The sequence below is a fragment of the Micromys minutus genome, assembly GCF_963924665.1.
Source record: "Micromys minutus genome assembly, chromosome: 21".
Classification (NCBI taxonomy): Eukaryota; Metazoa; Chordata; class Mammalia; order Rodentia; family Muridae; genus Micromys; species Micromys minutus.
Window position 1 is genome coordinate 30510025 of NC_137956.1, and position 12856 is coordinate 30522880.

Here is a 12856-nt window from a genome sequence, read left to right on the forward strand (position 1 = left end):
TTCTACAATAGCAGTATGTTACATTAGGAACAATGCAGTCATTGTGTGTTTGTATATACATATTATATACATTAAAAAATATGTTACCCAGGACTTCACTCAGGACAACTAAGTGCCCTATTATTGTGCTCTATCCCCATTCCCCAAGGTTTGTCTGTCAGTAAGTGAAATTCAAACATCTCACTAAAAGAAGAACTATAACATTTAGCTGTAATAAGGAGAGGAGGTGAGCAAAAAAGCGCTGGACTAAGTGTAAGTAAGGTTCAGAAGCCAAACGACATCTGTGGTCATGCAGAGAGTTTCAAAGGCTGGATGGACTCTTCCACCTAAAATGACCGTTCATATAGCCGAAAATGGAAGTCCAGCAGGGCAGGGGGAACAAAGGGTCTCTGCAGAGGAGATGCCTCACCCGGAGGTGCAGGTTAATCCCTAAGGCTACAAACAGGGCTGCAAAACACCAAGAAGCAACTACCCGCAGGGCCTAGGGGCTGCAGCAGCGCAGCAGGGTTCTTTCTATACAGCGCTCCGCTGGGCACCGCGGAGCACAGCAGGAGTAGGATTGGCCGGAGAGCGGAGGTAGGCGGGGCCTCTGGAGGCGGACACCAAGAATTGGCTTTCCGCGTAGAGGGTGGGCGGGGCCTCTGGAGAGGGCTCTCGCACTCGCGCAGGCTCAGTAGAGCACTGGGCGGGGTCTCCTTGAGCCCGGAAGGCAGTAGGAGGCTGGGCGCTTGGCATGCGGGTGCGGGAGCCCGGTGGGCGCGGCCGCGAGAGCTGCTGACTACGTCGCGGGCTCGGGAGCCGGTGGCGGCTCGCGGAGCAGGTGAGCGCGGGAGGCGATGCTAGCAGCTTCGGCGGGCGCACCCTAGTCCGCTCGGCCAAGCGTGCAACGAGTTGCGCGGTGCCCAGGCCTCGGTCGGCAAACACCGAGCCGCGGTGGACTCAGGTCAAGAGGCCCAGGAGGGGACGGGTGCGGGGCGGCTACTGGCAGCTGAGGACCCTCCGGTGCCTCGGCGCAGTGTTGGTCGATCCGGAGTTCTCAGGCTTCGGACCCGTCGGAGTCTCGGTGCTGCTGCTGATTGCGTCTCCGGCGGCCTGAGATACCCCTGAGAGACGTGAACCGCCTACTTGTACCTCCCAGGTTTGCAGGAGGCTGAGCTAACCTTGCTGTACGTGCTCAGTAGACAGGAACTCTTGAGAGCTGCCCGCTGCAGCATCTTTGCAGGCTGTGGCTACTTCCTTCATGTAGGTTGGCTTTGGGGACAAATTTATTCTTGAACCGCTCTTGTGTTGGTCTAAGGTTCAACTCGAGTTGCTTAATGAAGGAGCCTGTTATCTTACAGCGGCCAGAGTAGGATTCTGTAGTCGAATTCTGTAGTTTCTTGCAAAGGCTGACTTGGAAACCTGTCTCAGGTATGTAATGAATTGGTTCAATGAAACCCAGCGAAATCATGCTTTACTCAAGGTGGAAAGTGGTGGGTCCGGGAAAGTGAGTTGTTTTGCTGTTTAACCATCTGAACGTTGCATTCAGCCTGTCACCTGTTACAGCGTGTACTGCAACCAATGCTCATGTAAATTCCACTGTGGGTGGTGGTACTGTCTGGTGACAGTAACATAATTAGATTAGATAAGCACCGTTTCTGAAATACTGAATGAATGTTTGGAAATACCGTTTCTAGTAAAATCATCTCTATGGAGTCTGAGCACTTAGCAGGTCGTTAGTCATCTGGGGGTTGTTATTCTACTTTATAAGGTTTTATGCTAAAAGCAGACCCGTGCAGGTATGATGAGGCTTAGGACAGAGGTGAGCATTGAGGTCTGACGCAAGCATGAAACAAGTGAAAATCGAAAGGTATAATATGAATTATATTGACCACAGCCAAAGTAATTTAAGAAAAAAGAAACTGTTGGAACAAGAGAGCAACTCCAATTAACTTTTTTTTTTTTAAAGAAAATTTACTTATTTTATGTATGCAAGTATGCTGTTGCTCTTGTCAGACACACCAGAAGAGGGCATCAGATCTCATTACAGATGGTTGTGAGCCACCATGTGGTTGCTGGGATTTGAACTCAGGACCTCTGGAAGAGCAGTCTTGACTGCTGAGCCATCTCTTTAGCCCTCTAATGAACCTTTAAAATACTGAACTTGAAATCTGTAAGATCACAAGTCACAAGACTATTGGAACTTCTGGTTAAAAACAAAACAAAACAAAAAAAAAAAACCAAAGCTTGTAGTGAAACTTTAAAGCAGGACCCTTGCAGAGGTGTTTTGAACGTGTTCATAAATGTTATATAAGATTCATTGATGAGGATTACACTTCCAGATGGCATCTTGTGGATTCACAAGATGGCACTGAGTGTAAATATTCTTTACACTCAGGGCCCTCTGTGCCTGTGGTCTTGTTGGAAAGTTGAACAGATTAGGAATAGCAATGGAGTGTCACTTAAAGAGGCTTCTGTTACTTTGCTATCTCCATAAGGAGGGAGAGAGTCTAGCAGAAGTGAGCTCATTGGTTTTGCAACAACTTTTCATTATGGAAATTGTAGGACTGGGTTGTAGCAAGGTTTAATCCTGGCTTAGACAGCATGTTTAAGTTTCTCCTTGAAAGCAGGGCAGGAGTCCATGCTTTGCAGCCTTTCAGAAGCCTTGAATGCTGTTAAAAGATGCTACAGTTCTTTTTAAAAAAGAGTTTTAGGTCTTTGGGGGCTGGAGAGATGGAGGTTAAGGGGGCATACTGCTTTTGCAGAACAGAGTCCCAGAGGTTCTCAACCACCTGCAGCTCCAGTTGCAGATCTGCTATCCTCTTCTAGCCTCCATTGGCACCTGTGCTCACACGTGTGTGTGTGTGTGTGTGTGTGTGTGTGTGTGTGTGTGCGCGCGTGTGTGCTCTCAAAAAAATAAAAATAAAAATAATAACAAATCTTATTATTTTTTAAAGTCTTGCTTGGATACATGATACAGGGCAAACTGAAACACTTGCTGACTTTCATTAAGGCATCCTTTCTCTTATTTGGGCATATCTGCAGAAAAAACAAAGGTAGAAACTAACTTTGTGTTGATTTGTGAATTTGTGTTTCGCCAATTTGCTATGCACAAATAGAATTTGCCAGCTACTTGCTTACTCTGACCATTTTATATAATTTTCTCCTAAGATGTGTACTCTAAATTATGGAGAGCAAAACATCATTAATTTCTAGATAGTCCCTGAATAATTGTGCATGTATCAATATCTGTCGATAGCTTCAAATGGTTTTTAAAGATAAAATGTCATCTTGGGTTTTTCTGTGCTATGTTCATTTTAGCTATTCTGGACAGGGTTTCTTTGTGTGGCTCTGGCTGTCCTGCAACTCACTCCGTAGGTCAGGCTAGCTTTGCTCTCACAGAGATCTGCCTGCCTCTGCCTCCCAAGTGCTAGTATTAAAGGTGTAAGCCACTAACTACTACTGGCATAATCTTTTGTTTTTTAACTTCACTTTCATTTGTTGGTTTGTTTGGTGTTTTGTTTTGTTTTTGAGACAGAGTTTCACTCTGTAGCTCTGGCTATCTTGGAACTCAGTATGTAGACCAAGCTGACCTCACGGAGATCTGCCTGCTTCTGCTTCACAAGCACTGGGATCAAAGGCATTTGCTACCATACCCAATGACCCAGTACTTGGATTATTGTACTTGGATTAGAAAAAGTGTTAAAATTAAGGTGATCCTATGTGTTAGCTTTAAGAAAAAAATTACTTTTTATATTATGTATGTATGTGTGGAGGGGTGTGTATGCATGCACTGGAGTGCCCGTACCCTTAGAGTCTTAAGAGGACATTGAAACTTCCTACTGCATGAGTTACAGGTGGTTGGGAGCTGCCTAGGTTGGGTGGCAAGGCTTGAACTAGTGTTCTCTTAGAGAATAGTTCATGTTCTTAACCACTGAGCCATCTCTCCAGCCCCATGCTTTATTTAGTGCATCTTAGTAATATTTGGAGCTCTCTATAATACAGAATATACCAACTTTCTCAAGTTTGAGTGGTGACCTTTCTAGAACACTCTTAAAAGTTGTATAGCAAAATTTGAGTGACATCCCTTCGTCCTCTGAATTGCTGAGAATAGCCCAGCAGTTACAGTACATCACTGGGCGTGTTCTATTGATAGACATAGAGACCTTTCTCTAATGTTTTTTAAACAATCTGTGGCCCTTGTCTTTTTCCAGCAGAAGGGGCTGAGAGGCTCCTCTTGTTAGCAAAGGGAAAACTCCCTTGGACACGCAGGCGGTGGTGGTGGGGAGACGCTTATTGAGGAGGATGTTAAAACTGGAGTAGGCCGTGGGAGGAAAACACAGTCAAATCTATAAAAGCATTGCAGGAGTAGGCTGCTCACAGTAGCTTCCCCATCTGCCTCTCCTGTGCGTGTAAGCATTCGTAAGCTTCTGAGTAGTTCTCTAGCACCTCAGCCTTCTCTGTGTAGTGTTTGCTGCGCACGTAAGGGTAGGCGCACTTCTTGCTTACAAAACTTAACTAACACTAGAACAGTGCCCTCATTGCTTGGTCCTGGTCTCTGCTTCTAGGTGAGACTCTGCTGGAGAACTGAGTCCACAGCCTGTCGCCACAGGACTCGCTGGCTTTCGAAATGAGCAAATAAACTTTGCTCTCACAGAACAGGCTAGCATACCCTTAGCTACTTCACACAAATTCATGATTTAAATTATGTGTTAGCCTTCTAAAATATACTACAAGGATTGGGTTTTAAACCTCACCCTGAATATTGAAGCTGCCATTGTGTTTGCTTTGGAGTTTCACATACTTACTGAGTAGAGCTGTTTGTCTAGCATTTGAAGTGCTCCCTGGAGCACAGCCTCAAATCCTTGGGGCTTTCTGTGCCCCAGGCAAGACACCTGAGACTAGGATGGTTTCTTAGGCTCCTAGAGCTCCAATATGATGTAATATTCAGGATAAACTAGAATTTGTGCCTCTATTTTAACAAACTATTTTTAAGGAATTATAAATGCTTGCCAGGCAGTGGTGGTGCACACCTTTAATCCCAGCACTTGAGAGGCAGAGGCAGGCAGATTCATGAGTTTGAGGCCAGTCTGGTCTACAGAGCAAGTTCCAGGACAATCAGAGCTATACAGAGAAACTCTGTCTCAAAAACATTTTTTTAAAATAAGTAAATAAATTGTAAATGTTTAACATAGAAAAATGGATGATTTGTATGCTCAACTTTCTCTGAAAACAAAGACTGCCTTTCCACTGTACATAAACGCAGCTTCATTGGGACATGCAGGCAATTTATGAAAGGATCACAGAGTTTCAAAACAAAACAAAAGAACAACAACAAAAACTTTGTAGCTGCCTTGTGCTTCCAACCCCTCTCTGCTGCATTTCTGCTTTTCTCTCTTCTGGCTGCTAATTGGATTGCAGACTGTTGCTAACCATGGCATCTGGAGATGACAGTCCTATCTTTGAAGATGATGAAAGGTAAAAACGTCTCATTTTGCAATAAAACTGGCCCTTGACAGTTTGGGGGTTGTTAGGATAGGCTGGAAGGGTTCTGCATCTGTTGGGGACACGTTCTCTGTCATCACAGGGTGCAGACTCTGCTTTCTGACTTAGAGGAGGGTAATGGGTGTGTGAAAATGGCCACGTCAATGTCCATAGACCCTTTTCAGCACAGAAGGCTTAGCAACCACTTGAAGATGATGTAGAGCAAAGTAAGAGATTAGAACAGGGAGAGAGGGAGATTCCGGAAACAGTGTTGGAGCCAGAGTCCTTAGTTCACAGCATACTCCTATTGACATTTACTCTCACCGTGGCCCTGCTTAAACTTGGGGACTCTGTACCTCCTCTTTAAGGGACTGGCAGCATCCTTCTCATGAAGAGGAGTCTGTGATTGAGTGATGAGAGTGGTTTACAGAGAGCACCAGCCAGCCACAGGCAGCTGTGACCACCATTACTGCAGTAAACATTTCTATACGAAGCTCATCTAACTTCTTCCATGTTAGTTTTTGAATGATCAATCAGAACACTTTTTTTTTTTTGATGTTGTTGTTAAATTTCCAGTTATTGGTTTTGAAAAGTTTGAAGAATTCTCATCTGGGCTTTTTTTATTTTTTATTTTTCAGAAGTGGTCAGTCATAAAGTAGAGACTTTCACTGACCTTTCTGTGTGCTAGACTGGCCCAGCCCAGCGTGCTGTCCGGGATTAACTGTTACAGTCTTAATCTTATTAGTATTTAGGTGACTTTGGGATTATTAGACTATACCTGTCAGAGTTGCCACTTGAGGGAAGAGCTGGGGAGAGAAAACAGTTGCATGTGCTGTGAGTAGGGTACCTTGGAACAACACGTTATCATCTCATAATTTTAGGGCCCTTGAAAACCTGGTATTTTCACAGTGGAAAGGATAAGTTTCATTCTCTTGTTGTCTTGGCCCATTCTAATGGCTGTTTTATCCCTCTAGCCCTCTCTATAGCCTGGAAAAAATGACAGATCTCGTAGCTGTTTGGGACGTAGCATTAAGTGATGGAGTCCACAAGATTGAGTTTGAACATGGGACCACATCAGGCAAACGAGTTGTGTATGTGGATGGGAAGGTAAGAGAGCATATGTGTGACTTTGTAAGCACATGACAGCAAAGCTCGGCTTTATCTGTGTAGATTGCTTATATAAAGCAGTCTAATGGCCATTATAGACTACAGAGACTTTAACTTCTAACATCTAAACTTATAATGACTGCCCTGTGAGACCTGGACAAGAAGTAATAAACATATAAATAGTATTGTCACTCGAACAGTCTGAAAATTTTTTTTATGTAATTTTTAAAATTAAGTACTAATTCTTCTCTCTGTCTATTAAAACCATGTATGTTATCATCTAGGAAGAGATAAGAAGAGAGTGGATGTTCAAATTGGTGGGCAAAGAAACGTTCTGCGTTGGAGCTGCAAAAACCAAAGCCACCATTAACATAGATGCCATAAGTGGCTTCGCATATGAATACACGCTGGAGATCGACGGGAAGAGCCTCAAGAAGTACATGGAGAACAGGTCAAAGGTCACCAACACCTGGGTATTGCACTTGGACGGCGAGGAACTCAGAGTTGTTTTGGGTAAGCTGGGGCTGTTTCTGCAGAGCCTTCTGGCCATTGTGATGTCCTGCCCTCCTGGCTTTTGTGGATTCTTTCCTAGGCAAGGGGAAGGGTCTTCATTTAGCTCACTGGGTTTTGCATGGGGTGTCTTAATGCCAGGTTTGATACGGTTGGGTTTGAAGATGATAATCCTGGGTTTAAGTAATAACTCTCCACGCATCTACTGTTTGATATTTCTCTTTATAAATAAATTTTAAAAAGGCAGTTATAAATTTAAGAATTCTTGAAAGGACAAGAATTTTCCCCAGGTAATAGTAGGAGTAGGGTTCCATGAGATCAGAGCCCCCAAAGCCCAGTTGAAAATGAACTTTTGAAGAAGTAACCTTGCCAGCCGGGCAATGGTAGAGCAAGCCATTGGGAGTCAGAGACAGGCAGACCTCTGTGAGGCTAGCCTGGTCTACAGAGCAAGTTTCAGAACAGCCAGAGCTACACAGAGAAATCCTGTCTTGAAAAACAATAGCAGCAGCAGCAAGAAAAGCAGCACCTTTTGTTCTTCCAGTGCTCCCATTTCCTTCTCGCATTACTAAACGAAAATGGTGCAATAAATCATCTTAATTCCTTATTTAGGTCATGTTTGTTGAGTGCCTCTCAAAAAAAGACAATCTACCAGGTATTGAGGGTGCACAGGCAAAAGGGAACTTTGGCATGGCTTGGTGGTCCACATTCTAGCTGGGTGCAGGTAAATAGGGTTTTTGTTTGTCTGGATTTGATTTGGTTTTAGATGGGAAGTGTTTGTCAACTAATAAGTCACATTAAAAACTCAAAGCCAGGAGTGGTGGCTCACATCAGATGTCCCAGCACTTCAGAGACTGAAACAGGACAACCGGAAGGTTGAGGCCAATCTGGGTTACAGAATGAGACTGTGTTCTTTTGTAAGAAGAGAGGGGGGAAGTACATAAATAATTACTTACTATAAAATATCAGTTTGGTTTGTGGTGCTTCCATGTTTTCTTTAAAGTGGTACCTAGCTGAAGAACTGTCAAATTTAGGTTTTATTGGATTTTCTTTCTGGCAAAGCCAACTTAGAGTTTGCTGGTATCTTGATGTACACACAGTGTACATTGTTCTTTCTCTTCATCATTGACAACTGTGATGTAAATGTTCCCTAGTCAGGGTTTCCGAGAGAGAGAGAGAGAGAGAGAGAGAGAGAGAGAGAGAGAGAGAGAGAGAGAGAGAGAGAGAGAGAGAGAGGGAGAGAGAGAGAGAGAATTTGTTTTGAGACTGGGTCTTGCTCCATCTCTGCTGGCCTAGTGTTCACTGTGTCCACCAGGCTGGTTGTAAACGTTTCTGTCCTGCCATCCCTGCCTCCCAAGTGCTTAGATTACAGGTGTGAGCCACAAAAATGTGCTGTTTTAAACCCCCGAGGAGCTTGTCAGAGTGGTTCCTGAGTCCCTTTGGCATATTCTTAGTGAGCTTTGGCAGTTACCTCCAGCCTCCTTCCTTCCAACATTACAGGATGATTGGAGCTGTTTTGAACATTTGTGTCAACACTTGGATATTGAAGAAAAAAGTATTTCAACATTTGAATGTAATCTGACAAATACCAAGAGGGTTCTCTCATCATTTTCTGATTTTCAGTTAGCAGAACAAGGAAATTAGATTGGTTACAGATGGATGGCTAGATGGATGGATGGATGATGGGTGGGTGGATGGATGGATGGATGGATGGATGGATGGATGGGTGGGTGGGTGGATGGATGGATGGATGGATGGATGGATGGATGGATGGATGAATAGATGGGTGGATGATGGGTGGATGGATGAATAGACGGGTGAATGGATGATGGATGGATGAATAGATAGGTGGATGGATAGATGATGGATGGATGGATGGATGATGGGTGGATGGATAATAGGTGGATGGATGGATGATGTGATAGATGGATGGATGATGGGTAGATGGATGGATGAATGGATGATGGGTGGATTGTTGGAAAGATGGATATAAAAGATAGGGAGCAAGAGTGGTAATAGGACAGGGAAGAAGGAAAGTGGAAGAAATAGGGACAGATCTTTTCTGGTTTTGTTTTGTGTTTTGAGACAGGGTCTCTCTGTGTAGCCATGGCTAGCCTGGAACTTAATATGTAGACCAGATTGGACTTGGACTCACAGATCCTCCTGCCTCTGAGAGAACATTTCTTTGAGGTGTCTTCTGAGTTCATAATGATACTTGTTAGGTGAAGTTGAGAAGTGTAGGTTTTATTTAATCTTCTCTAACACCATTTCCCCACACTTAGAATCTTCCTTTTCATGGACACATGGGATGAATTACAGTATCACATAACTTACTTGCTTTTTGCCAAATTGCAGACAGATATAATAATTCCATGACATTATTCGTACTGCCAGCATGAACATAATCACCAGAAACACGTTCACACGGTTTCTGCATCATTCTCTGGCTGCTCTGTGCTCTGCTCCCCTCTTGCTGATCCTCACTACACGGAAATCAAGTCATGTTGTGGCTTCTGTCTGGTCACTGTGATGCCTAAATATTCTGTCAACATTCCCGAAGAAGGGCTCATGGAAACAGTTTCTTGAATTTTTGTATAGTGATAGTCTTATGGTGTGTGTGTGTGTGTGTGTATACACTTGAAAGTCAGCTTCACCCCATGTAATAGCCTCAGATTCGCAGTTTACATTTTCTTTCAAGAATTTTAGGTATAACAGGTTGAATTTGAAATGTCCCAGACAGCTCATATGTTTGAATACGTGGGCCCAAGTTGGCGAGCCTGTTTTGAGAGACTGTGAAACCTACTGGACAGAGGGTCTAGCTGGCGGATGTGTCTGGACCCTCAGACATGACTCCTGACCATAACTTTGTTCTTGGATCCCAGTGCCCATGCAGGTCACAAACATAGGCTTTCTCTGCTTCCTCATCTGGTTTCTTGTGATCACACTCTTCCAGCCCATTCTTAGGACACCCGTGTTGATGGGCAGTATTGGGGATTCCCCCTGCTGTGAACAATGTTGCGAACTACAGCCTGAGGATGCTGAGTGACCTGTGTCCCCTTCTTCCCTACTGTGGAGTCCCACATGTGATCTGTTTCTCCTTATCATCTAGGAGTTTATGCCACCATGAATGAGACAGGAGTTAGCTGGTCACTGGTGCTAAGTCACACTTCCAATGACCATTTCAGCTTACTGTTGTTTTCTATGAATAAGGCCCTCCTCATTCCCCCATTATTAGTAACTTCCTTTACAAAGAGAATTTGTTCTGTTTAATCAAACTTTTTAACCACATTCTGATGGGACTATGGCCTTCTTAAAGGATTTCAAAACTTTTTTTTTTTTGTTGTTTCATTTATGAGCAGAGTTTTTTTGAATTTTGAACATTCCAAAGACATTAAAAGTATTGAGTTTTAGAATGTTATTATAGTTTATCACTATACTGTTTCCAACTTTACAAAAGAAGTTAACCTGGGTACAGAATCATAACCTGAAATTCATGTCGCTCTCACAGAAAAAGACACTATGGATGTATGGTGCAATGGTCAGAAAATGGAGACAGCGGTGAGTTGCCTTCCTTTATCCTGGTGTATGAGTGACAGTGACAGTTCCTCGTCCTAGAGCTTTTAAAAAATAATATAGAGGCAAGGATATAGGGGTGGGGAGGGCAAAAGCTATAGAAAACTGCCAAGCAAGCACAAGGATCTGAGCTAGAGTTCCCAGTGCCATGAAGAAGCTAGACATGATTCTCTCTCTCTCTCTCTCTCTCTCTCTCTCTCTCTCTCTCTCTCTCTGTCTCTCTGTCTGTCTCTCTCTCTCTCTCTCTCTCTGTCTCTCTGTCTCTCTCTGTTTCTCTGTCTCTGTCTCTCTTTCTGTCTCTCTCTCTCTCTCTCTCTTCCCTTCTCTCACTCCCTCTCTTTCTGTCCTAGGGCGAGTTTGTAGATGACGGGACTGAAACACACTTCAGCGTTGGGAACCACGGCTGTTACATAAAAGCCGTCAGCAGCGGGAAGAGGAGAGAAGGGATCATTCATACGCTCATTGTGGATAATAGGGAGGTCCCAGAGCTCACGCAGTGACGCCATCTTACTGAGTTCTGAGCTGAACAGGTGACCTCAGGACTCCCCGATGGCTGTGGTAATTAAATGTGCTCAATGTGTACATATTGGTAGATTTAGTCTGCAATGTTTTTGTTTTTATCTTTTGTTACTTGAAACTGTAATATTCTAGTGGTCAAGAAAAAAATATGGACTCATAAAAATTATTTTTTAACTAATGTAAAATGTTTCTAATTCAAATGGAAAATAAAATGTGGACCAAAACGACTAACATCTCACAACAGTAACCTTGATTATAGTGAACACTATATAATAAAATGGTGCTGCTGGCTGTGCCCATATGAGTTTGGTTTCATGTGTTTCATGCTGTGAAGCTAGGCTGGCCTGTTGTTTGAAGCAATTGATGTCATCAGAGAAAATGAGGACATTTTTCTGCCTGAAAGCAGGAAAAAGAATTCAGTGATGTCATCAGAGAATGGAATTTAGGTGTTGAAGAGAAGGTTCAGCAGTTAGGAATGCATGCTTCTCTTGCAAAGGACCTGGGTTCAATTCCAGTATGTACCTGGCAGCTCACAACTATCTGTAATTCTAGCCCCAGGGGATCTAATACCCTCTTTCGGCCTTCATGAATATCAGACATGCATGTGGTATATATTCATACATCAGGACAAAACAATCGTACATTCAAAAGGAAAAAAATCACACCTTTAACCTTAGCACTTGGAAGACAGAGGCAGGTGGATCTCTGAGTTTGAGGCCAGCCTGGTCTATAGAGTGAGTTCCAGGACAGCCAGGGTTACACAGAGAAACACTGTCTTGAGAAGAACAAAAAAAAAAAAAATCAAATCTAGATAAATTCAGAGACAGAAAAAAAAAAAAAAAAAAAAAAAAACCCTTATATATGTATATAGCCTTAGAAGTCCTTTTTATAATGCCCACATTGGGAGGAAATTCATAACCAAAAGTGGCAAAAAAAGGAGCCTCAGGGCTATGATAATATTCTTGTCTTCATCCGAATGCTGGTTATAAAACAACTTATAAACATTAATATACCTATATGCCATTTACTTTTCTGTAACATTTGCTCTGCACAAACCTGAAAATAATAATTTTATAATTGGGTTTAGGGATAAGCTCAGTGGTAGAATCTGTGTTTGAACCCAGCACTACCCCCATGTGCACACACATCATGATTTAAATATATACATACCTACTCAACACATTCTTTAGAAGCACCCTCATTCTCTTTGAAGTCTATCACTTTGGAATGAAACCATGAGCGATCACTCAGTGGAAGAGAACTAGCCAGCCTTGAGCTAAAATAAATATCTGTGTCTTTTAAATTGTTTCCCTTGGGTATTTTGTCAAAGTGATGGGTGTGGCTCTCTTGCTCTTGCACTATTGCTCTTTCTCTCTCTCTCCCCTTACCCCTCCTCTTCCCCTTCCTTTAAAAAGAAAAAAGAAAAAGTGATGGGTGTGATCACAGAGGGAGAAGTAAAACAGATCCATGTAGAGAGAATCTCTTTAAATGTCACCTGTCAATAACAAAGTCAGTGGCCAATAAGCTGAGAAGCAGGCTGGGACTGAAGGAGAGGTAACTAACTACCTCACAAGTTAGGATAAGAGCAAACCAGTACAAGTGCCCACTCAACAAGGGTGGAACAGATACCCATAGCAAAAAATACAGCTCAAGACCAAACTCCAGATACAGATCCTACCACAAAACA

General features: G+C 43.1%; 1 protein-coding gene across 1 annotated transcript; it reads left to right on the forward strand.

The window, feature by feature from the left end:
• The first annotated feature begins 696 nt into the window (after nucleotides 1-696).
• Nucleotides 697-11459, forward strand: LOC308434054 (fas apoptotic inhibitory molecule 1). Its single transcript, XM_080934236.1, has 5 exons — nucleotides 697-820; nucleotides 6438-6570; nucleotides 6855-7083; nucleotides 10586-10635; nucleotides 11001-11459. Exons 2-5 carry the CDS (start codon nucleotides 6460-6462, stop codon nucleotides 11148-11150), a joined length of 540 nt encoding a protein of 179 aa, XP_080790362.1. The 5' UTR covers nucleotides 697-820; nucleotides 6438-6459; the 3' UTR covers nucleotides 11151-11459.
• Nucleotides 11460-12856: the final 1397 nt, after the last annotated feature.